The 22,144-nt window shown below is 33.0% G+C and overlaps 4 protein-coding genes across 11 annotated transcripts; 2 read left to right on the top strand and 2 right to left on the bottom strand.

Annotated features, from left to right (window-relative positions):
* The first annotated feature begins 1,299 nt into the window (after nt 1-1,299).
* LOC127247739 (protein disulfide isomerase-like 5-4) lies at nt 1,300-7,659 on the top strand. Of its 4 annotated transcripts, XR_007837925.1 has the most exons (17): nt 1,300-1,511; nt 2,062-2,152; nt 2,283-2,377; nt 2,965-3,022; nt 3,750-3,934; nt 4,036-4,093; nt 4,237-4,277; nt 4,384-4,458; nt 5,147-5,203; nt 5,439-5,505; nt 5,720-5,863; nt 5,951-6,175; nt 6,643-6,792; nt 6,873-6,950; nt 7,042-7,125; nt 7,352-7,442; nt 7,539-7,659. XR_007837925.1 is itself a non-coding variant. In XM_051269722.1 (16 exons), exons 1-15 carry the CDS (start codon nt 1,471-1,473, stop codon nt 7,117-7,119), a joined length of 1,443 nt encoding a protein of 480 aa, XP_051125679.1. In that variant the 5' UTR covers nt 1,300-1,470; the 3' UTR covers nt 7,120-7,125; nt 7,352-7,518. The 4 variants fall into 4 exon arrangements, 3 of the variants coding, with proteins under 3 accessions (XP_051125679.1, XP_051125677.1, XP_051125680.1); XM_051269722.1 differs by lacking the exon at nt 7,539-7,659 and having other exon boundaries at nt 7,352-7,518; XM_051269720.1 differs by lacking the exons at nt 7,352-7,442; nt 7,539-7,659 and having other exon boundaries at nt 7,042-7,272.
* LOC127247740 (early nodulin-like protein 3) lies at nt 7,271-8,477 on the bottom strand. Its single transcript, XM_051269724.1, has 2 exons — nt 8,240-8,477; nt 7,271-8,140 (listed from the first exon to the last, which is right to left on the bottom strand). Exons 1-2 carry the CDS (start codon nt 8,445-8,447, stop codon nt 7,620-7,622), a joined length of 729 nt encoding a protein of 242 aa, XP_051125681.1. The 5' UTR covers nt 8,448-8,477; the 3' UTR covers nt 7,271-7,619.
* A 921-nt stretch (nt 8,478-9,398) lies between these two features.
* On the top strand, nt 9,399-15,171 carry LOC127247781 (rab GTPase-activating protein 22-like). Of its 5 annotated transcripts, XM_051269794.1 has the most exons (13): nt 9,401-9,770; nt 10,089-10,220; nt 10,557-10,652; nt 10,772-10,875; nt 11,556-11,728; nt 11,821-11,916; nt 12,071-12,193; nt 12,961-13,049; nt 13,595-13,700; nt 13,902-13,999; nt 14,134-14,403; nt 14,543-14,626; nt 14,862-15,171. In XM_051269794.1, exons 1-13 carry the CDS (start codon nt 9,696-9,698, stop codon nt 14,874-14,876), a joined length of 1,461 nt encoding a protein of 486 aa, XP_051125751.1. In that variant the 5' UTR covers nt 9,401-9,695; the 3' UTR covers nt 14,877-15,171. The 5 variants fall into 5 exon arrangements, with proteins under 5 accessions (XP_051125752.1, XP_051125749.1, XP_051125751.1 ...); XM_051269792.1 differs by having other exon boundaries at nt 9,400-10,220; XM_051269795.1 differs by lacking the exon at nt 12,071-12,193 and having other exon boundaries at nt 9,399-10,220.
* Nucleotides 15,172-16,446: 1,275 nt separating this feature from the next.
* Nucleotides 16,447-18,317, bottom strand: LOC127247141 (pectinesterase-like). Its single transcript, XM_051268875.1, has 2 exons — nt 17,388-18,317; nt 16,447-17,303 (listed from the first exon to the last, which is right to left on the bottom strand). Exons 1-2 carry the CDS (start codon nt 18,313-18,315, stop codon nt 16,612-16,614), a joined length of 1,620 nt encoding a protein of 539 aa, XP_051124832.1. The 5' UTR covers nt 18,316-18,317; the 3' UTR covers nt 16,447-16,611.
* Between the last annotated feature and the right edge of the window lie 3,827 nt (nt 18,318-22,144).

Raw genomic sequence — 22,144 nt, 5'->3', positions numbered from 1 at the left:
TTCTCTAATGAAGTGAGATGTTGGTCAATCAAATGCTACTTCAAACAACTTGACTATCTTTAAAAAATAAAAAATAAAAATAAAAAATAAAAATCTGAGTGATGTTAACATGACTATTGCTTATCAGAGTCATCGAATATTATATATAGTTTTTTTTTTTTTTCACAAGTTAAAAGGCTATCTGAAGTTTACCTAAGATATTTTATTTATTCATTTTTTATTTTTGCACGATATTTGTTCTGATCCAAACTAAAATTAATTTATTTGTTTTATTCCAAAATATCTAATTTTTTATTTTTAGTAAAATAATTTTATACTTAACTGCACTGTACTCCATGAATATATATTTTATAGATTGAGAACACATCGTGTGCTGAGACGACACACGTATTACTATAATATATACTCCATCCATTTCACATACCGCGTATATTACACTGTAGATATGTATTTTAGACACATATTTTAGGAGAGATGTAATTAGTCGATAATTAAGAATGTATCAGTAAAAATAATTATTCGATAATATAAATAATTATAAATTAAAATTAAGATAACTAATTAGTTTAATTAAAATTTAAAAAAAAATAAAATTAAAAAGTTTAAAATGAGATTAAATGTGTAATCATTTTCCAAAAAAGAAAATTAATAGACGGACTGAAACGCAATGTGGACATGATATGTGGGACGGAGAGAGTAATATAAATACAACAAATGAATTAACAACTCATGTTATAATTTAGTACAACACATACAACTGTTATTTTTAATTGTTATAGAATACATTTGTAATTATAAATAAAATATAATATATTTTTATTTTATATATGCTATGTATAATAAGATTATGTATTATTTTGTATATAACAATGTAATCGTTCTTATATTTTATGTTATTATCAATATATTGTTAGTGTTACATTTGTATGTTTATTTTTAGGATTTTTTTTCGTAGTTTTAAAAATATTAGTATTATATTAAGATATAAGTAGAAATAAAATAAAATTTTTTAAAATAACATAATAATATTTATTCACGTAGTTTTAAAAATATTAGTATTATATTGAGTAGAGTAGAAATAAAATAAAAATTTCTAAAATAACATAATAATATTTATGTAATATATTGTAAATTGTAAGCTACAGATATTAAAAAAATAATAAATATTTTATTATGGGACTAAAGGATTAGTATCTCATAAATATTCAACTAATTAATTACTATAATTTCCTAAATCTGCTTAGCATTTTATTAAGATGTAGTGATTAATTACAATATTAGACTGCTAATATTAATCCCGCTTAAACCACCACCGTCACGCTCTGCACGCAACTATCAAGACGAAAGCCATCGCGATTGCTTTCGTCCCTACCATCGTCTGCTAGAAAGAAGGCAGCTGCTGTATCCACTCCTCACCGATCTCTTGATTCCCACCATATCTGCGGATTCCGGGGCCACGATTCATTAGCCATGGTGTCGGCAACGAAGATCAAATCTGTCGATTTTTACAGGTTGGTTGGTTTCTGATTTTGGTTTAGGGTATTTGGAGTTGATTTTTGCCGCAACTGGACGAGCAGCTTTACATTCGGATTTCATTGCCCATTTGACAATAGGAATTACCAATCCAATGAGACAAGTTCCTAATTTGAACCTTTTGGTTGCCAGCGGATTGCATTCGTAGTTTTCACTCTTTTTGGTGTCAGGTCAAACTACGAATTCTTGCACGTAGCGCATAGGATTGATTAATATGTCGTAATCTATGTTAAAATCTTAGTGGGGATAAAGCAAAGTATGAAGGCAAGGCGTTCAATCTCCATATGATGAGATTTTCTTTGTCCGTTTTTGTTCTTTTAAATTCATTATGTTTGATAGTATTTTGAGTAAACAAGGTAGACAATTAAAGAAGTGGAATGAAATTTAGCCGTTTCAAACTCGTTGGATTCTAGTAAGATTTGAGAGAAATGTAATTTGAGCTTACTTCAGAATAAAGTACACCATAAATTGTTGTTCTAGAATTTGTTTGGTGTTTAGGTATAAAATGCCATGTATTATGTTGTGCAGGAAAATTCCCAGAGACCTGACCGAGGCATCACTGTCAGGTGCCGGATTGTCAATTATAGCTGCTTTGTCCATGATGTTTTTATTTGGAATGGTAATAACTTACTCCTCATTGTTCAAGGCCTAATAAATTCACGCACGATCAAATATTCAACCAGAAAACTTTCCTATGTTTTTGTGTTTTCTATTTTAATAGCTGCTGTATAATTCTGGTGTAAATGTAGGAGCTGAGTAGTTACCTGGCAGTGAGCACTACTACATCAGTTGTCGTTGACAAGAGTTCTGATGGTGACTTTTTACGAATTGTGTTCAATGTCAGGTAGAGTTTCAAACTGAAAAGTGTCTTGTTAGTTGTTTTTGGCACTCCTCTGAACTGCAATCTATTTATCGTTGCACAAGAACTCATGTAAGACTAGTCTATAATCTCAAGGCAGCATTCATTTTCAGCAGGTGGATGAACATATTTATTGGCCAATTGATATTTTCTCTCCTTAGTTACTGTTTTCTCAACTATCATTACACATGTATGGAACTTACCTGGCAAAGTTCAGGTTCTACTTGGATATAAGAATTTTCATTTCTTTTTTGGTTTCCTTTCCCACACTTTTAATGTCACATGAACTTTAAGACTCTGAGATCCATGTAGATGCTTCAACAGCACTATTTGGTCACTTTAGATGTGCTTGATACTTGTAATTCCAAGTCTGGCATCATGACTGCATATACAATGATGTTCCAGAATACATTATTTATGAATTATTGATGCCAATTGCATACAGAGCTTTTAGATGGCCAAGTAAACTTCCTTTATCTGCATCGTTTAATATCTTTATAATAGACTTCATCTTTCTGAATTGTATAGACCCCTTTCTTAATATCTACAACTGATGAAAACTTTTCTTGTAGCTTTCCAGCATTGTCTTGTGAATTTGCATCTGTTGACGTCAGTGATGTCCTGGGAACGGTGAGCTCCATTCATTGACTCATATTGTATATGAATATCTACAAGTCCAGCAATGCTTTTGTGCACTCTTTTTCATTTATTCATTTAACTAGGTTTTCCAGTTATTAAGATTGTATTAGGGTAATCGATTGGTTTGGGCATCATACGAGCAATTCCCAATTCCTCTCAATATATTGAGGAGATCCTATATACTAGGATTATCAAACTATTGAAGAAACATGTATTTTATCTCTTCCACAAGCAGCATTGAATATCTATGTGATATGTTGCTCAAGATATGGATTCAAAATATGTAATTTAAATGGGTTGTGGTTTAAATTGGTCTCCAATAGAAGAGTGGGTAAGGCAGGTGCACTGATAGGGGTTCAAAAGGTGTGCCTTATACTTTTACTCTAGTTCTTCAATATATGGGTTATGGTATGCTAATGAAAGGGGATACTAAAACTTGTTCAGGCATTCCATAAGTTTGTTAATCTAAGACAGTAAGACACCTAATAATTATATGAGAATGAATGGTGAGTTCTATTTTCTGTTTTCGTTGGAAAACTACCAATGCATGGATTAATTGGATTTATCTATGTAATATCTTCTTATGACTCATTTTATAATAATATTTATTAGAAAGTGACTTTGCAGCTCAGATTTCCAAAGAATTCAATGATTATGTATTTATTTTCCTTTCCATGGATTCAGCCCCATTACTAAAATGCCATCCTCTTCTCTTCAGAGTAGGTTGAATATTACTAAGACTGTCCGAAAGTACTCAATTGACTCAAGATTAAATCCTACTGGTTCTGAGTTTCGGTCAGGACCTCTTGCGAAATCAGTTAAGCATGATGATGATAATGATGAAGAGTACGAAGAGGGTTCTGTTTCTCTGAACGGACTGGAATTTGATAGAATTTCGCATCAGTCAGTATAGTATAATTAATTTTCAAAATGCTGCTTTGGCATTTAGTTATTCTCCACTGTTTCAAAACTGGCTAATGTATTTCAAACTATTATTTTGATAGGTATTCAATTTTGGTGGTAAACTTTTATGCGCCATGGTGTCCTTGGAGCAATCTCTTGGTATACTAATTTATATTTCAACTGTCTTATTTCCATGGATATCCATTATAATCCCATCATTTTCTAACGTCCACTCTGGAAATTAAGAACAATTGGATCAATGTTGATGGCATAACATATCTATCACCCGTTGCTTGTTGCAGAAACCTTCATGGGAGAAAGCAGCTAAAATTATAAGAGAAAGGTCTGGTATCTATTCCAAACATATTATATTGTTTAACACCGAAATCAAATGAGTAGCATTACGATGATTATTATCCACGGATAAGCTAATCAATTACATATTCCAGGCATGACCCTGAAATGGATGGACGCATACTTTTGGCAAAGGTTGATTGCACTGTGGAGGTTGGCTTGTGTAAAAGGTATTTTCTAGATATAGTTTTTGTCCATTAGCCTCATAATTGTTTTATTTGTTAACAGGCCTATTGATGCTGTTGTAAATTTTCTCATATGCTTTACTGCAATTACACATGTAGTCATGTACTATACTTAATTACAGGAGATATAGATGCAACCTCAATCATAGATGTTAGTTATTAAATACTGTACCGAGATGAGTAGAGACTTGAATCAATTTCCTGATGACCAAGAAATATATGTAACTACTATGACATAGTCAATTTCACTTTTATTGAAGGCCCTAAAATACAGTGGTACTGGTTTGGGAGATTTTGTGCTTGATTATCATAAAATCCATGCCTGAGGCTATGAATGACCTGAACGAATTTTCATATTCTTTTATGAAGGGGTTATATTTGTAATAGTTTTTCCTACTTGCTCGTCTTTTATTTCTACACATTACATCATATAGAGGCGTACAATCATCTTATTTATATTGTTACATGAAATGCTTGACCTCCAGAAGTAAGGTTGAATCTGGTATTTGTCATGTTCATTATGCTTTCAAGTTTCATAGTTCACTTTATATGGGATTTTCATATAATCTCTGAGTCAATCTTTCTTCCACTAGTTGAATTTGTTAGTCCCCTCTGCTTCTCTTTTCTTGTTTTTGTGTTTTCTCTTTTATTTAACTTGATGAAATATGTCCAGGAATCACATACAAGGATTCCCATCTATTCGTATCTTCCGTAAGGGAAGTGATGTAAGGTATACAATCGATTCTTTAGCTCCCATATCTTGGCACTTTCCATAAATTCTTCCTGTATAATGTTTGCTGGTAAAACTGCAATGATACCTGAACTTACCTTCTAGCCTGTGTGCTAACCTGAATTTGCAAGAGCATATTCTATCTTCCTCAGAACCAGATCTTTCTATCATTGAAATATTTTCTTAAAGTTATTATCTGATATACTTGCTGTTTTCGTCCTTTTTTGGGCATCAGAGAGGATCATGGGCACCATGAGCATGAATCATATTATGGTGATCGAGATACGGATAGTCTGGTCAAGGTAAGAGTTGTTACAGTTAGGTGGGAAAGGTTATTTGGATGGGAAATTTCAAAGCCATGTTTCCTGTATAGTGTGATATAGGTTGGAACTTCACCTTGATTAATTCTGAGAATGCTGCTAGACCATTATTTTATTTTATTTTATTTATTTTTACCTTAGGTATTAATGGTGATCTACAATGTGCTGATAGATGTTGATCGTTGGGTACTTGTAGGCAATGGAGGATTTGGTGGCACCTATTTCTTTGCAGATTCAGAATGAGTCGGATAGTCTGAACACAAGTATGAAACATGAAATTAAAAGGCCTGCACCTTTAGCGGGAGGGTGTAGACTTGAGGGTTTTGTGCGTGTAAAGAGGGTATGAATGATGCTTTTCCGTATGTATATGTACAAACAACGATATGTTTGTATGTACTAATATATAATCGTTTGCTCTATTGTGCAGGTTCCAGGAAATCTTATAATATCTGCTCATTCAGCTTCCCATTCATTTGATGCTTCTCAGATGAACATGTCACATTATATTTCCCATTTTTCATTTGGTAAAAAGATCACTCCACGTGTAATGAGTGATATAAAGCGGCTTCAGCCACATCTTGGGAGTAGCCATGATCGCCTGAGTGGCTCATCATATATGAGCAACCCAAGTGATTCCAATGCAAATGTAACTGTAAGTTTTCCTTTTGACTTGCTTACTATTTATCGCCTTGTGCACTATTTTTGTTAGTCATACTGTTATGGCATGGTACTATGATGCCTGCAAGCTATCAAAATTTGCAATCATCTCACATCCTTTCATACTAAGATAAGCACATTTTGAACCATCGACAGTATTTGCAACAATTTGCTCGTCAGCTACTTGCTAATCTACCTTTGTGTTTGCCACTGAAAAATTAGAGGGTTACTACTGAGTGTCTATTAAATCCTAATCTTCTGTGCACCATCAGTTTTGCCGAGTGGCAACATAGTTTGTTCATTTAATTACTTGTAGAAAAATCTGAACTGTACTATTCATTATTCATCAATATTGAGCCCCATACGGACCCACTAAGGCTTGCAAATGGATTTTTTTGAACAGTTGCCTATCATTGTGGATGACGTCGCAGTAAATGTATTTTTTATCTTCTGCATTTTCAGATTGAGCATTATCTTCAAGTTGTGAAGACTGAGGTGATGACAAGATCATATACACTAGTCGAGGAGCATGAGTACACTGCCCATAGTAGTTTGGTTCACAGTCTTGACATCCCTGTTGCCAAGTTTCATTTTGAGCCATCTCCGATGCAGGTAGGTGTCGATCCTAAGCATGTCTAGTGCCTTTTTGTTCCCATAGCAAGCATTTTTTCTTAATTGATTTTTCATCTCAGGTCTTAATAACTGAAAATCCCAAGTCATTTTCTCACTTCATAACCAACGTTTGCGCCATCATCGGAGGTGTTTTCACGGTACGTAATCCACAATTTTTTTCTGCATCTAGCAGTAAACCCCTTTTCTGCCGTCAGCTTACACCAACATTTGGCCTGTGTTGGCTTTCAGGTTGCTGGGATCTTGGACTCAATTTTGCACAACACTCTTAGGATTATGAAAAAAGTCGAGCTCGGGAAGAACTTTTAACCACAGGTTGGAAACAAAATAGTGGACTCAATTAGAGGAAAACATTTTCTCCACACTGGTCTCTGTTGAAACTCTCGGATAAATTAAACCTACCCCATTTGTAGTTACCAAAAATTCTATTGAAGATTGATATGTAGTCTGTGTTCTTCTGTTTGTTTGTTTGTTTTTGTTTTTTTTTTTTTTTTTTTTTTTAATCTAGTTTCACTGACTTGCTAATTACTGAAATTTACAGACCCTATTGCAGCCTGGCAAATTAAAGATACCGTAACTCTGTGAAGAAGACATGATTCTAATTCTTGGGCAGAAAAAATAATGTCTGTGTTGTAAGTGTTTGTTTATTTTCTTGTAGCCTGAAATGTACAGTGAACCAAATCATCCTCACACAACAATTTATTTCCACTTACATGTTCATCAAATAGATCAATACACACACAAATCTCTACAGAAGCACACTTCTCAGAAACCAAAAGAGAAGAAAAAAAGACATAGTATTTCCCAACTCAAAGGGCCAAAACAATCGTCGATCCGATGAAGCCTGCGATGATCCCGACACCATCGACGACACTCGACGCAGCTGTGTTCGTTGGAGGCGAAGACTCCTGTGAAGGAGCCGGAGTTGTCTCCGATGGCGGAGCCTCCCCGAAAGGCGCAGGGGCCGGAGGAGGAGGTACGGCACCAGTGGTGGCAGGAGACGGCGGCGGAATTTCCAGGGATGGAGGTACGGCACCGGTGGTGGCAGGAGACGGCGGCGGAATTTCCAGGGATGGCGCCGGAGGAGGGGGGAAGACAACTTCATCGGATTTATGCTTGCCTCTGTCAGCCATGACCACCACCACCAGCTTCTGGTTCTTGCGGCAGTTGTCGCCGTTCCCGCTTATGAAGTAGAATGGCCCCGACTGGTTGAGCTTGAACACGGTGTGGCCATCGATGAACTTCTCGAGCGGAGCTGCCTTGTTGCAGCTTGCGTAGTCGTCGTTGGTGACATGCAGGACGGAGTCGTGCCCGGCGTCGTACACGAACACTGCCCAAAAAGATAAGTAACTAAACTCAAAGGTGATCATACCATAAAAAAAGGACAAAAAAAAAAAAAAAACTGTTTGTGTTGCTTATTCATGTATACGTAAGGTGTCGTCGATTTGGAACCGGTTCTTCTCTGCCCACTGATTATACACTGCGGCCTTCGGATCCGACGGGACAGCCCAGCTACCGGCGCCGCCACCGACCTTGAACTCAAATGCGGTGCCGCGGCGGATTGCTGATAAAGCACATAAGATACACAAAAAGGACAATGCTTTTGAGTTTAGCTGCAAAAAAGAAAAATGATCCATTGATGATTGATGATATTGAAGTGAAGACAAATTGAGATATCTGAATGTAGTGTTAAGAAGGAGGTATTTGTAGATGTGCAATATGTGTGTTTTGATTTGATTTGATTCTTTTCCCAAGTTGTTGGATTTCTTACCATGAAGACCAAAGCATAAAGATTAAAGGGCAGATAGAAACACAGACTTAAGTGTAATACTTGAAGAATTCATTACACAACTAACTGGCTGGCTTCTTCTCCATGGATGGATGGATTTGTGCTTTACTTCAAGAATTCTTTAATTTTCATGTCGTGTTCTATGGGAATGGAATCAATCTTAAGTTATGGACTGAGACTTGAATTGATCATTTAATTATTTCAATAATCTATTCTTTTTTATGTCTTTCTTCTAAATAGTTTGTTTGTATGAATATTTTCTTTGAATTTATATATTTTTAAAGAGAATTGAATGTTAACTAACTTTAATTTAAATTAAAATATATTCTCACAATATACTTACATACTCCTATAATAGTTTTAATTTGATTTATTGTTGTTGTACTCTTACTTAATCTTAATTAATCTAATTTGGGCTCCGAACTTAACTCAAAACTATTGGATTTTTCTTTTCCTTTTAATTCTCTATTTTAACTCTTAAAAGAAAAACACTAAAATATTAGAAAAGATAATGAATTTACTAGTTGAATTTGGTTTAAGATTTTGTTGGTTGAATTTATATTGAATAGAGTATATATTATGTGTTTGTTTTGTATCTTGAATTTGAGTTTAAGGTATAAAAAAGTTATGCTCGTAACATTTAAAAAATAATAATAATAGTAGTAAAATTATATTGTATTATTAATTTTTTATAATATTATTCAAAAATTATTTGGAAGAAGATATATATAATGCACAGATTCAACTGAGGGTCGTCTTGGTTGGATAACCTTTCCGCTTGAAACTGAGCTGTCTTATTACCCAATTATGGGCATTGACCCACTCAAAACCGGATCTTGAATTGGATTATGACCCGAAGAATGGCGGTGGAACTATGGAAGTCGAAAAGAGGAAACACCGATGAATCGGCCCACAGGACAAGACAGGACGGACCCTAAATTCGGGGTAGCTGTACGGTACCAGCCCTTCAACTGGGCTTCTTCCCTAATCCTTCTCCGCCATTGCTAATCCACCGCGAATCAAGGCTGCTCTAAACAACTCCCTAGATCCCGCAGAAGTCGCGCTACTGTATGCCACCAGCACTAATCGTCCCGCCATGAATAGATCCTCAAGAACCGCAGAGCCGGCAGCGTCTGCAAATGGCGACGGGCCGGGTCGAGAAAGCCGCCAAGTATCCCCTTCTTCACCGTCCTCTTGGACTTGACTGAATTAAATAAAATTAAAGCAATAATAATAATGATGGGAAGAGATTATTAATGCCGTGTGTAATAATTTCTGGGTTTGAATGGGTCCCCGGGATGATTTTTTTCTTCTTTATTTTTTTAAAGGGCAGGCCAGCTATGATGATGTTGTTCTGTTGAATTGATCTGGGTTGATGTTGTTGCGAGCAACAGCTCAATTTGTCCTGGTTTTCTTGGATTCTAATTTGTGTTTGTTTGAGGAATTGAAGTTTGAGTATATGTGTTTCTTTCATCTTCCTTTTGCAAAGGGAAAGATTGCTTGCTGTTCGAGGGGATCGGGTGGGAAAATGTGGAGGGACCTCGGAACCCCTGCCGATTCATATTATCAGGTTCGCCCTGAATGCAGCACTGATGTTCCCGAAAGCAAGTTCAGGATCAAGGTAGTGTTTACTTTCCTTGAGAATTTTTTAGCTTACTTGTGTTTTAATGATTGAGAAATTTGTTCATACTTGAATTGCCTAATTAAGCATTTGATTTCTTTTAAATAGCTTATGATTCACACCTATGGTAGTTTGAGTTGCAACTCTTGAGGTTGTAGGCATGATCACTGTCTGTATTGTGTGAACTATGAAGTTTCATGTGGGCTTTAATCTCTATTCATATTTTGTTTTTGATCTGGTTGAATAACTTGTCTGCAGTTTGTGATTAGTTGAGTTAGTTGAGTAACTGAATTATTAGATGCTTTTGGTTCTCAAGCTACTTCTTCTTCATACTAGGCTGGAAAAACCTTAAGTCCCCGGAAATGGAAGTCTTCTTTCTCACCTGAAGGTTATCTTGATATTGGCAAAACACTCAGCCGGATATGTCGTGGTGTAAGTCTCTGGTTCTTTTGCTAATCTTAATGTTTATTTGCCTAGCCGGTATACAATTTTGAATTAGCTAATAGTTATTTTGTTTTTAATTCTTTGCAATATTCTTTGATGCAACACAGGGAATTCACCCTTCAATTAGAGGTGAAGTTTGGGAGTTTTTATTGGGTTGTTTTGATCCAAATAGCACTTTTGAGGAACGAGATCAAATACGTCAGCATCGAAGGTGCATTTTTTTGCAATGCACCCTTCTTACTTTAGCCATTTCTTCTCCTGTGCAATGAAAACTTATCCCATCAAAACATGAGTTAATAATGCAATTGTTGGAATCCGACTCTAGTTCTTTGCCCATACTTCATAGACTCATTAGTAGCATGTAGTGCCATCTCAATGTTGTGATACAGGCATTCTTTGGTCTGAGGATTTTAGAGCATGGAAAAATACATCGATTGTACACTATACAGCATACCAATAAGTGATATTTGATGAACAAATTCATGGGCATAGTAAAGTCATGTTTAAAACTTGTAATGTAACATTGATTTATGTACCATTGTATGGAAAGATCATGTTTTAACACCCTACCAGAAACCCTTTTTCATGCAGACATATGTATCAAATGGCTTTGACGAAAAATTGTGGTTAGGAAAACTTTCATTTACAAAGAATTATGATATGATTTTGGTTAGGATTCATATATCCGTATTGCAGCATTTTATAACTTAAAAAATTCTAGGCATAGCATTATTTGGTGTTTTTAAATGCTGCATAACTTAGTTTTCCATTTGAGCTGTGTCCGCTGCTTGACTAACATGTATCTTATTACACTTACCATAATTTTTTTTTTTTCAAATCGGTTTAGTAATTTTCACAAATGTTGCGTGGTTCCTCTGTTCGTCGTCTCAGAGTGAAGTATAGAATGTTGAAAGAAGAGTGTCGTCAAATGTTTTCCTTGGTTGGAAGTGGGAGATTTGTTACGGCTCCAATAATTACAGACGATGGCCAACCTATTCAAGATCCTATTGTGCTCCAGCAAATTAATCTTGAAGAGAATCCTGAATCTCGTACTCAGGAAAATGGTAATGATGGAAACTTATTGTGTTTTGAAAGCAAGAAATGATTAACAAATAAAGACTGAGCTTTTATGTTTAATTGTGTCTGGCAATTGCAGGGTTTATCAATGGCTCCCATGTGGAAAAACATCCAAATGGTCACAGTACACTGTCCAAAAAGGAAATCCAATGGAAACTTACATTACATCAAATAGGTTGATATCGATTAACACAACATGAATCCTTATTCTTATTTGGCTTCAAAGTTTCTCTAATAGCCTGCAGCTTGGCATTACAAGCCAACTTTTTCTTGTGCATCTAAGAGCTTCTTGTTAATGTTTCATGATTTATGGTTTGATGTTATTTCAGGCCTTGATGTAGTCCGTACAGATAGGACATTAGTGTTTTATGAGAAGCAAGAAAATTTGTCAAAACTCTGGGATATTCTGGCTGTCTATGCCTTGTTTGATTTAGATGTGGGCTACTGCCAAGGTGCACAACTAAATTTACATGTTTTACCGGATGCTCTTTCATGCTTCTACATATATATAATTATATATTATATGCATATATTATTCTTCAGCTGTGTATGCTGCCTTACTGGTGTACTTGCTTTCATTTGAGACCACAAAGCAAAGTAATAAAAACGCATTACATAATTAGGCTTGAAAGATTGTATGTATGATTGAAGTCAATTACATGTTTAGTTTAATAGATGATAACCCATCATTGGTTAAGGCTAGGGATACAAGAACTATATAGTAGATAGGATAAGATCACCCTTCTAAATAATCCTTTAAGACCTTGTTAACCTTGCTTGATTTGGTAATAAATCTTAATTTATTATTTCAACTTTTACTTAATGTATACTAGGGATACAAGAACTATATAGTAAAATAGGATAAGATCACCCTTCTAAATAATAGTTGGATGAAAACCTGTGACAAATTAGTTCTTTTTTGTCAAATTGAATCAAGAGTTGTTTGAGAGTAATTGCTTCTTGTCTCTGTTCTTGCTTGTTGTACCAACCATTCTCTTAGTCCTGATATCACTATTATTACCTTAAAACAATATCTCATAGGTAGATTTTAACTTGAAAACAAAATACAGATTTATGCACCAACATTTCCTTACCCTTTCAGTCTTTCACAATCTATCATGATGGAGTGATGCTCTATGTAATCTCAAAGGAATGGAGAACATAATTGAAATTGGTATTTGCATCAGTAGGCTGATTTTAAGCTTTGGTTGTTGAGCAGGTATGAGTGATCTTTGCTCACCAATGATTATTGTCCTCGAGGATGAGGCGGATGCATTTTGGTGCTTTGTCCACTTGATGCGCAGATTGGTACCATTTCAATATCCCTTTTATTTCCATAAATGATGATTTCTTATGTTTTGTTGAGCCTTATTTCAGTTATATGTACATACACATTACATATGAAATGCAGTTGTTAAAGGAGTTGTAACTGTTATCTGTAGATATATTTTTCTCAATAGCTTACCTTGCAGTATTGGCATATACGATTGCATTTTTTGTGTTGCACAATATTATGAAAATGCTCCTCCATTTAACAAAACAAAGTATCAAATATTAAGCTAACTAGTGGGCCTTAGGAACTTAAACTTTTAGATGGCCTCATTATACATAAATCTAGCGGAATGCAGTAACTTCTAAGTGTGTTATGTCAGAGGAGAATTTGCACGTTTCAGAAAAGGTGTGATTGTTGGTAAATACAAGAAGTCGCTTCAGGCGTTGTAATCTTAATTTTTTCTATTATAATGTAAAAGTATAGGCTCCCCTGAAACTTATCCTTCTTGGTTCTCTATTTTGTTCTCTATTGTACTCTGCTTATAGTTGTTATTTATTTTTTGGTTGAACTTTTTTTGAAGCGAGGAAATTTCAGGGGCACCGAACGCTCTGTTGGAGTGGAGGCGCAGCTTGGTAAACTAGCTTCAGTTACACAAGTGATCGATCCCAAACTTCATCAGCACTTAGGTATAGGCGCTATCATATGCTTTTGTACATGAGCCTTCTTTTCCCAATCTTGCTATTAACGAACTATAAGCTTATAATTTGTTGTTGCTTTTTAAATGAGAAGGCATTGATGTTGATGCTGTTCTTGCCAAGCTTCTCTGTAACTTTTTGGCATAAATGTTGTCAATGCTTTTGTTTGCTAATTTATGTCCTTTTGAATAGAAACTCTGGGAGCAGGAAATTATCTGTTTGCTATTCGGATGCTTATGGTAATGTTTCGCCGAGAATTTTCTTTTGCCGATGCATTATACCTTTGGGAGGTAATGTTTTTCATATTTTATACATTTCTTCCTAAGTTTTTTGTTGGAGGCTAAATCGAAAATAGCATGGTAATATAAGCTTTGTTTCTTCTTCTGTTAATCCTCTTTTGTTTCCATGCTGACCTTTGTAACAGATGATGTGGGCATTAGAATATGATCCTGAGTTATACTCCGTGTACGAGGATAGTGAATCCGCAGCAGCTAATGAAAGATCAGGAGGAGAGTCAAGAGTAAGGACCAGACCAAAACGGCATTGTGGAAAATTTGAAAGAGAATACCAGAAGAATCGAGGGAAAAATACTGCTGCTGCACCTCTTCCCATTTCTGTTTTCCTTGTTGCCAGTGTCCTAAAGGAGAAGAGTTCTAAGTTAACCGAAGCGCGAGGATTAGATGACGTTGTGCAGGTTCGCTTGATAAGCTTCTAAGCCACTATCTCTGCAATTGATTAAATACACAATTACACACATAACTATGTAATATATCTATATGTATATATGTTGGATGTATTTATTTGATTCTGAGGTAACATGGAGTCTGTTTCAGATATTGAATGAAGTCACCGGTAACATTGATGCCAAAAAAGCATGCACCGGCGCAATGAAGCTTCACAAGAAATATCTGAAAAAGGTATTCAGCTCCACCCCCTAATTCCCACACATTACATTGTTTTATCTTTCATCTGTTGCTGAATTGTTTAGATTTCATGTTTAATCTGAAATATTTACATTTACGCCAACCAAGAACATCACACTATATTTTCGCAGCAAAGCTAGGAATGATCTATCTTTGGATCATCTAAAATTAGTTTATACAAAATGTCCGGCACAATGTGTATACTTCAACTTCTCCCATGTCCTTGCAGGCGAAAAATACATGATATGAACGAACATCGAAAGCCAAGGAAACAGCTTGTTTTTCTTCCCGGCGACGGCTCCCAAAAAGGTGTCTACACTTGCCCTGAGGCTGATTTTAAAGTTCAGCTTCTTTGTATACTGTTATTGTATTTGTATTTGTGTTGTTACAGGTATCAATTGATACCTTGTGCTGCTTTGTAATATGGTTTCGATGCACAGTGTTGATTCTTGTTGTTGTTATTGTACAACTATACATATGATGTACTTCTTATTCAAAGAAAAAGATTCTACTTTTGGTTCGAAAATGGCAATCTTACACTGTTTGGTTCCTAGTAGGGTGGGCACGGATGGTCAATGTTAAGTCCATTGACTTAGAAAATTATAATAAGAATTTTAAATACAATATCAAGATTACCATTCATTTTGAATATTGTTTAGGTGTTTGGTATTAAAAAAAAGAAATAGACACGAAAAATGAATTTTATTCAATAAATTTTTTTTAAAAATATATATATTACTTCAATTTTACAAAATATTACATTCAAATTATTATTTAAAAAAAAAAACCCATCAATTATTCTTTTTTTGGTATTTTTTTTATGGTTGTGATTAAATTTATAAGCAATTCATTTATATAAACAATTTTATCCACTACAATTTTATTCTTTTTATTTTAGAAAAATAATAAATAATTTGTCACTATTTTTTTACTTACTCCACTTTTTTTAGGATTTATTTAGTAAATTTCTCATAATACTATTTTTTTTTACCTATGATACTATAACATTCAAAATATTACTATTATTTTAACATTTATGTACTAAACAAAGCTATATAATTTTATCAGAGTAATATATTTTTATTAGAAACAACAAGAGTGTTTTTTTTTAGTTTAATTTGAAAATTTTTGATTTAAATTTTGTATTTAAATAACATTTAATTAATTGTTATGAAAGAAGAAAAACTATTTTCAAAAGAAATAAAATAAAATTCAAAAGAGTAAAGTTTTAAAAAATTTGACTAAAGAAACACATGTAGGGTGTTTGGGAAACAATTTTGAAGAGCGTTTAATTTATTGAACAGCTTGACCTAAAAAGCTAATTTGTGAAAAGTTGCATTTTAAAATAGCTTAATTTTGATTATTCCTTATTTACACTTAAAATTTAATTATTTATTTTATACATAAAAATATTTTTTTATAAGAATATTTAATAATTATTTTTAATATATTTATTTTTGTAAATTTAAAATAATTACTATTATTAATTATTACATATAAATTATTTTATTTGTAAAATATATAAATTTTTAAAATTAAATCAAATAAAAAAATAAAAGTTATTAATTTATTTATATATTAAAATAATAATTAACATAATAAAAATATATATACGAAATATTTATTATTTTATATTTTACATAATTTCAATAAAAAATTATTAATTTTTTGTAAAAATTTTTTTCAAATTTAAATAATAAAAATAAAAATAAATATTTGATAATATTAATTTTCAATAATTAATAACAAAATATTTTATAAATTTCAAATCAAAATAAACAAAATTAAATATTTTAAAAAATAATATATCAATATCTTAATAGTCATTTTATTTATAAACCGTTTTAACAACTATCAACGAATTGGTAATGCATCGTAATACACATCCCAACTTTCTAAGCAAAAGGACTTTAGTCCCATAATTAATTTAATAATTAAAATTTTAAAATGATCCCAAGAAAACCCGGCGGCAAATTCATTCACAAGCCTTCGGTGTAAGCCACTCCGGTGGAGTCCAACCACGCGCCGCCTTGGATCAGCTCCCCCACCGTAAACTTCATCGCCTCCGCCGGGTCGGTAATCACGTGATACCCCTCCCACTTCACCCTCCCTGCCGTTCCCGCTCCGGGACCTCCGTTCAAATACTCCCCATAGTACAACGTCTTCAGCGCAAAGTCCCCATCCCACTCCGACCACCCCGCCGGATCCACGTGATCTCCGACGTACGACTCCATCACCACCGTCCTCGAGAAATTCTTCCATGGCCTCCCCAGGTACGTCCTGAACTCCCTCTTCGCCGCCTCCAAATCCTCGCTCGCCACGATTTTGCAGCCTTGGATCGAAATCCCTGTGTTCTGGTTCGGATCTGTCCTCCCCTGCGCCGTCACCATGTTCTTCTGCCCCTTCATCGGCCGCCGCGCCACCACCGCGCATTTCTGGAACACCGCCGCCGCGTCGCCGAAGATGTAGTCGACGGTGCCAGTGATGTTGCATTCTCTGTAAAATTGCCGCAGGGAGTGCGCATAGAGCGTGTCCTGGAAAGCCTCGATCCGGCACCGGTTTATCACCGATTTATCAGCTCCGACGCGCAGCGCCACCGCCTGGTGCTTTTCCGGCCCCGCCGTGTTCTGCACTGTTATGTCTTGCAGTATGAATCCTTCCCCGACGGCGGCTGCAGTGCGCATTTGAAGAAAAATTGAGAATTTTTGGATTTGATTTGTAATTAATTAATCGATTAATTGATTTATTGATTTACAGAGAGTGGCTGATCGGAAAGTTGTGGACCCGTCGGCGACGTTGAGGTCGCCGGTGATGACCGTCGACTCCGCGCCGTCGCCGATGATCATCAAATTCTGTTTCTTCTTCCCAATCTCGACTTGCTCTTTGTACGTCCCCTTCTTCACACGAATTACGTACCGCTGAGTTCTCTTCTCCGGCGCGGCGGCGACTGCTTCCGCCACCGTCTTGTACTTCCCCGACCCGTCTTTTGCTACTGTGACATCAGCTTTCACTTCGCCGGCGGCGCTCTGCAGAAGCTTCCTGTCCGCCGGCGAGATCCACGGCAGCGGCTCCCCCGTCGGAAGCCGAATCATTTCGTCGTCCGGCGGCGAAGTTGCTGCAAGGACAGCTAACGCTGCGCGATTCCTTGAAATCACCTCTTCAAGAACCGGCCGGAGAATTTGCCGGCGGGAATTGCGAAGCCCGTCGAAGCAGGTGACATGGTTGGCTAGCGCGGCGCTGAGCCAAGCTCGAGCATCGGCGCGCGACGCGGCGGATTGATCCTCGAGGGCGTGGAAGGAATTCAAGACAAGATCATTCGACAGGTCGAATAACTCGAGGCAATCGGAGAGGTCGCCTGACCGGCGCCGGCGGCCGTTGATCTGGTTTTTGAGTTTTTGTGTCTGAGAAGCGGCGGAGTTGATGTAACGGAGATGGTTGATGAGCATCTTCTTCAGCAGGGCGGTCGGCGTCGGCGGAGCGCCGGAGGCCGCCGCTTCGTAGACGAAACTCCGGCAGGTGTCCGGGTTCAGAGCGCCATGGCAGAGACTTGAGAGGTAATGGCGGTCGGTGGTTGTCGTGGCGGCGACGAGAAGAATGGCGGCGGCGGCAGATACTACGAAGAAGAGGATTCTGGTATTGGGTATCATTATGTTTTTTATTTTAGTATGATGTATGAATACCATGACCATTTATTTATAAGAAAGTTTATACTAATAATAATAATAATTTTAAAAAAAATGAAAGGCTTTGTTTGGAATCACTCATTTGATACTATATATTTTTCAAAAAATATCATATTAAATATTAATTTTTATTTTTTAAAATTTTAAAAAACTTCTATTTAAACAAAGCCGTAGATTGGAAGAGGTGGTGGCGATGGGACTCATGTTAGTGAGCGGAGTAAAAGTCTATGGATTAGGTGATTTTTCAGCATCTTTTTTATATTAATTTATATCATTTAAATATAATTAAGATAATAATAATCAACTAAACAAACACAAGTGTTGAGATTAATGAATCAGCACATGATCTGTGCAGGGAGTAAAATGGCCGATGACTTTAGTGTGTTGACCATTTAAAAGCAAAAGTGCTTTTTGTCGACTAGCAACCTTTAGTTCCTTTTGCTTGTATTTTTTGTGAGATTGTTAAATTAATATATATATATATATATATTTTTAATACGAGGTATATGAAATTGTGAAAAAAAATATAATAATAATAATGAATGTGTAGAGTGTATTAATTTTTGAAAAAAAATAAAATTGAAGAACAAACCTATTATAATTGTTAGATGAATAGATAATACTTTTTTGTTCAATTGTATCTTAATAAATTATTTATTTTTTTATTTTGATCTGTCTTGTAACAAAATATCAATTTTTTTTTAGTGATTGTACTATCTATTAAACATTACAAATATTCTTCCGATTTACAATATAGTATTACACAAATATCATTACATTTATATTATATAATACTAATAAGATTTACATTTATTTCTACTATATTTCAATATAATACTAATATTTCTAAAATAACATGTAAAAAGCAAACACAGATAAATATGAGACATATAGAGTATAATGTTTATTTTACCTTTAACATTAAAGTAAAAATAATATGAAAAATATAAAAAAAAATTGAAGTTTTTGATATCTAGTTAAAAGTTATTTATACTAAAAGAAAAATGAAAAATTTACTAATAGCCGAATAGAATATAAATAATCATATCATCTAAAAAATTTAAGTATGTATGAATATGCATAATTTATTTATTTATATTTTCACGAAAATCAACCAACAATAAATTTTGGCTTTGTATAGTTAAATTTTTCATTTGACCGGACACGAGTTTTAATAAAAATGAATAATAATTGTTATTTTTTTTTATAGTTAAAAAAAGATACAAAAATATAATGATTTTTTACTTTAAAATAAAATGATAATATTTTTTTATGACAACCAAAAGAGAAGAAAAAAAAAAGAATAAATTTGAATAACGAATAGAGTATTAGTTAGTGATAAGGATTGATCGACCTTGGTCGAATCAAGTTGTTTTTCAAATAAAAGTTGTTTCCAAATCTAAAAGAAATGAAATTTTTTAAATGAACAATTTTAATGCTACAAAGAATATATATATTTATATATTTATATAGTTATATGTATATAATATTTTTATGTTATAGGAATAGTAATCCAAGTAATGATAGAGATTTATATTTTATTTTTTAAAATTTGAATGTATTAAGATCAATAACAATATAACTAATGTGTACATATGTGCTTAGTTTGTAATTAGAAAAATAATTTTAAATTTAAACAATAAAGAAAATATAAAATATCAACGAAATATTGAAGTGGAAACATATTCATTATAGTTTTTTTTTAAAAAAAATTCTCAAGAAAAAATTTAGAAAATGATACTAGTGAAATCTTCATTACTAATATATTACACATATTCATTATTTTTATATCTGCACAATTCTCTATAACTCACGTAAAAATATATATATATATATATTTATAAAATTATTTACAAAACAAAATAAGAATTATTTTTTTATTTTATTTTAATTCTAATTTGAATGTGTGGTTGGTGCAATGTGGTTTTATGAATGGTGGTAGGTGATGATTAAAGACTATCTAATTGTCTATTGGAAGCACATATCTAAGCACATTGTTTTGCTAATTTATACTACTATTATATTACATCGTGCTAATTAAATTAAATTAAATTAAATTAAATTATAGTCATTCCATTAGACAAGTGGTCATATAAAATCAAAAAATGTGGAAATGATATATTACTCTTGCACTTGTATGTATGTTTCTTCCGAATTTATTTCAGAAGATTTTATTTAAATTTTGTATTTAGATAACATTATTTTTCAAAAAATATAAAATTCTAGTAAATTATTTTTAAGATTTTTTTTTACTATTTTTAATCAAAATCAACATTATTTGTCTTGTATAATTTTTAATTAAAATATACCTCATCCATTTTTCTTTATGTATTCATTTATATCTTTTGGGTTGTTATATTTGATATTAAAAAATATATTTATATTTATATAATGTTTTATAAAAATGTCATTATCTCTATAGTATAACACTAATAAATATATATATATTTTTTTGTCTTAATTTGTACTATATGTATAAATATAATATTAATATTTACAATTCTACACTTAAAAAATAAATAGATATTTAGTTACGTTGCGGAAGTAATACTATTATTTTTTTTCATAACAAAAATTCATATGAATACAACATTTCAAACTAATTTTAAATTACAAAAAGTAAAAAATAAATAAATTTAAAATAAACAAAATTTTTGAAAGATAAAATAGCTGCTATTAATAAAAAAGGAAATATTTTGTAAGATCACGTCATGATTGTGTCTAGACTTTCGTTAAATAAATAAATGACTTTTGTAGATATTCTATTTAGCCACTATTGTCGTAATAATGATTCAGAACGTACACATTAACAAAAAGGAAGAATGTAATCATAGAGCTATAATCATATTTTAATTCTAGTGATTTTTATTTTTTTTTCAAAAATATCTAATATATATATTTTTAAAATTAATATATTAAACAGATTCATTTATTTTTATATTACTTACATAATTTTATATGTCACATAAAAAATTTTCTCTTTAATTCAAAAATAAAAAATAAAAGATAAAAAAAACAAATCCTTAGTATCTTCAAGGAAATATACATATATTCATTTTTTTTCCATATCCAAATTTAGTACTTTCTGCATCAGCTTTGATAGTTTACATTTACCTTGTGCGTCATTATATTTAACATTAAAAATATCATTGTATTTGTATAAGTTTGTATACAAATATCATTATACTTGTATTATAAGACATTAATAAAAATATTTTTATCTTGTTTACTTAATTTATAATATATTTTGATATAATAATTAATATTCAAAGAGTAAGAGGCAAAAAGTAAATGTAAACCTTTAAGGTGGACGGAGGAATTATTTTTTTTATTGGCATAATAAAAATGTTTTTTTTTTTTTTTTTTATATTTTTAGTAAAAATAGTACTTTTTTTTTTTGGAATGGGCATAAGCTACGATGATGAGAGTAATATAAGATTTAATCATTAAACCAGTAGACTCAACAATTAAGACTATGTTTACATGCACGATCAAATATTAAAACTATGCATTAATATCTCAACCTCTAATATACTACAATAGTTTCAATATATATATATATATATATTAAATATATTTACTAAAGAAAGACATGAAAAAAAAAATTATAAGTGAATTATTTCATTTTTTTTAATATTATACTTAAAAATATAAAATATAGTGCAACTAGTTAATGAACTTGAAAATGTAAAAAATAAGTGATTAATAAGAAACAATGAGATTAACTCAATATTTTTTATATTTAAAATATTATATGATCCAATCTTCTTTTTCAACCTCCATTATATTACAATAGTTTCAATAAAATATATCAAAAGAAATAAAAAAT

The sequence above is a fragment of the Andrographis paniculata genome, unplaced genomic scaffold (assembly GCF_009805555.1).
Source record: "Andrographis paniculata isolate CXL003 unplaced genomic scaffold, ASM980555v1 Contig32END, whole genome shotgun sequence".
Lineage (NCBI taxonomy): Eukaryota > Viridiplantae > Streptophyta > Magnoliopsida > Lamiales > Acanthaceae > Andrographis > Andrographis paniculata.
The sequence above is the reverse complement of the archived record's forward strand: the minus strand, read 5'-3'. Positions and strand labels throughout refer to the sequence as shown.

Excerpts from the sequence above, each read along its gene's own strand:
- LOC127247740 (XM_051269724.1), bottom strand. The coding sequence starts at position 8,447 with ATGGATCATTTTTCTTTTTTGCAGCTAAACTCAAAAGCATTGTCCTTT. Across the intron at positions 8,141-8,239 it reads CCAAATCGACGACACCTTAC|TGTTCGTGTACGACGCCGGG; the intron begins GTATACATGAAT and ends CTTTTTGGGCAG.
- LOC127247781 (XM_051269792.1), top strand. The coding sequence starts at position 9,975 with ATGTTGTTGCGAGCAACAGCTCAATTTGTCCTGGTTTTCTTGGATTCT. Across the intron at positions 10,653-10,771 it reads TCAGCCGGATATGTCGTGGT|GGAATTCACCCTTCAATTAG; the intron begins GTAAGTCTCTGG and ends GATGCAACACAG. Across the intron at positions 14,000-14,133 it reads ATGCATTATACCTTTGGGAG|ATGATGTGGGCATTAGAATA; the intron begins GTAATGTTTTTC and ends CCTTTGTAACAG.
- LOC127247739 (XM_051269722.1), top strand. The coding sequence starts at position 1,471 with ATGGTGTCGGCAACGAAGATCAAATCTGTCGATTTTTACAG. Across the intron at positions 3,023-3,749 it reads TCAGTGATGTCCTGGGAACG|AGTAGGTTGAATATTACTAA; the intron begins GTGAGCTCCATT and ends TCTTCTCTTCAG. Across the intron at positions 4,278-4,383 it reads GCTAAAATTATAAGAGAAAG|GCATGACCCTGAAATGGATG; the intron begins GTCTGGTATCTA and ends TACATATTCCAG.
- LOC127247141 (XM_051268875.1), bottom strand. The coding sequence starts at position 18,315 with ATGGTATTCATACATCATACTAAAATAAAAAACATAATGATACCCAAT. Across the intron at positions 17,304-17,387 it reads TTTCCGATCAGCCACTCTCT|CCGCCGTCGGGGAAGGATTC; the intron begins GTAAATCAATAA and ends TGCGCACTGCAG.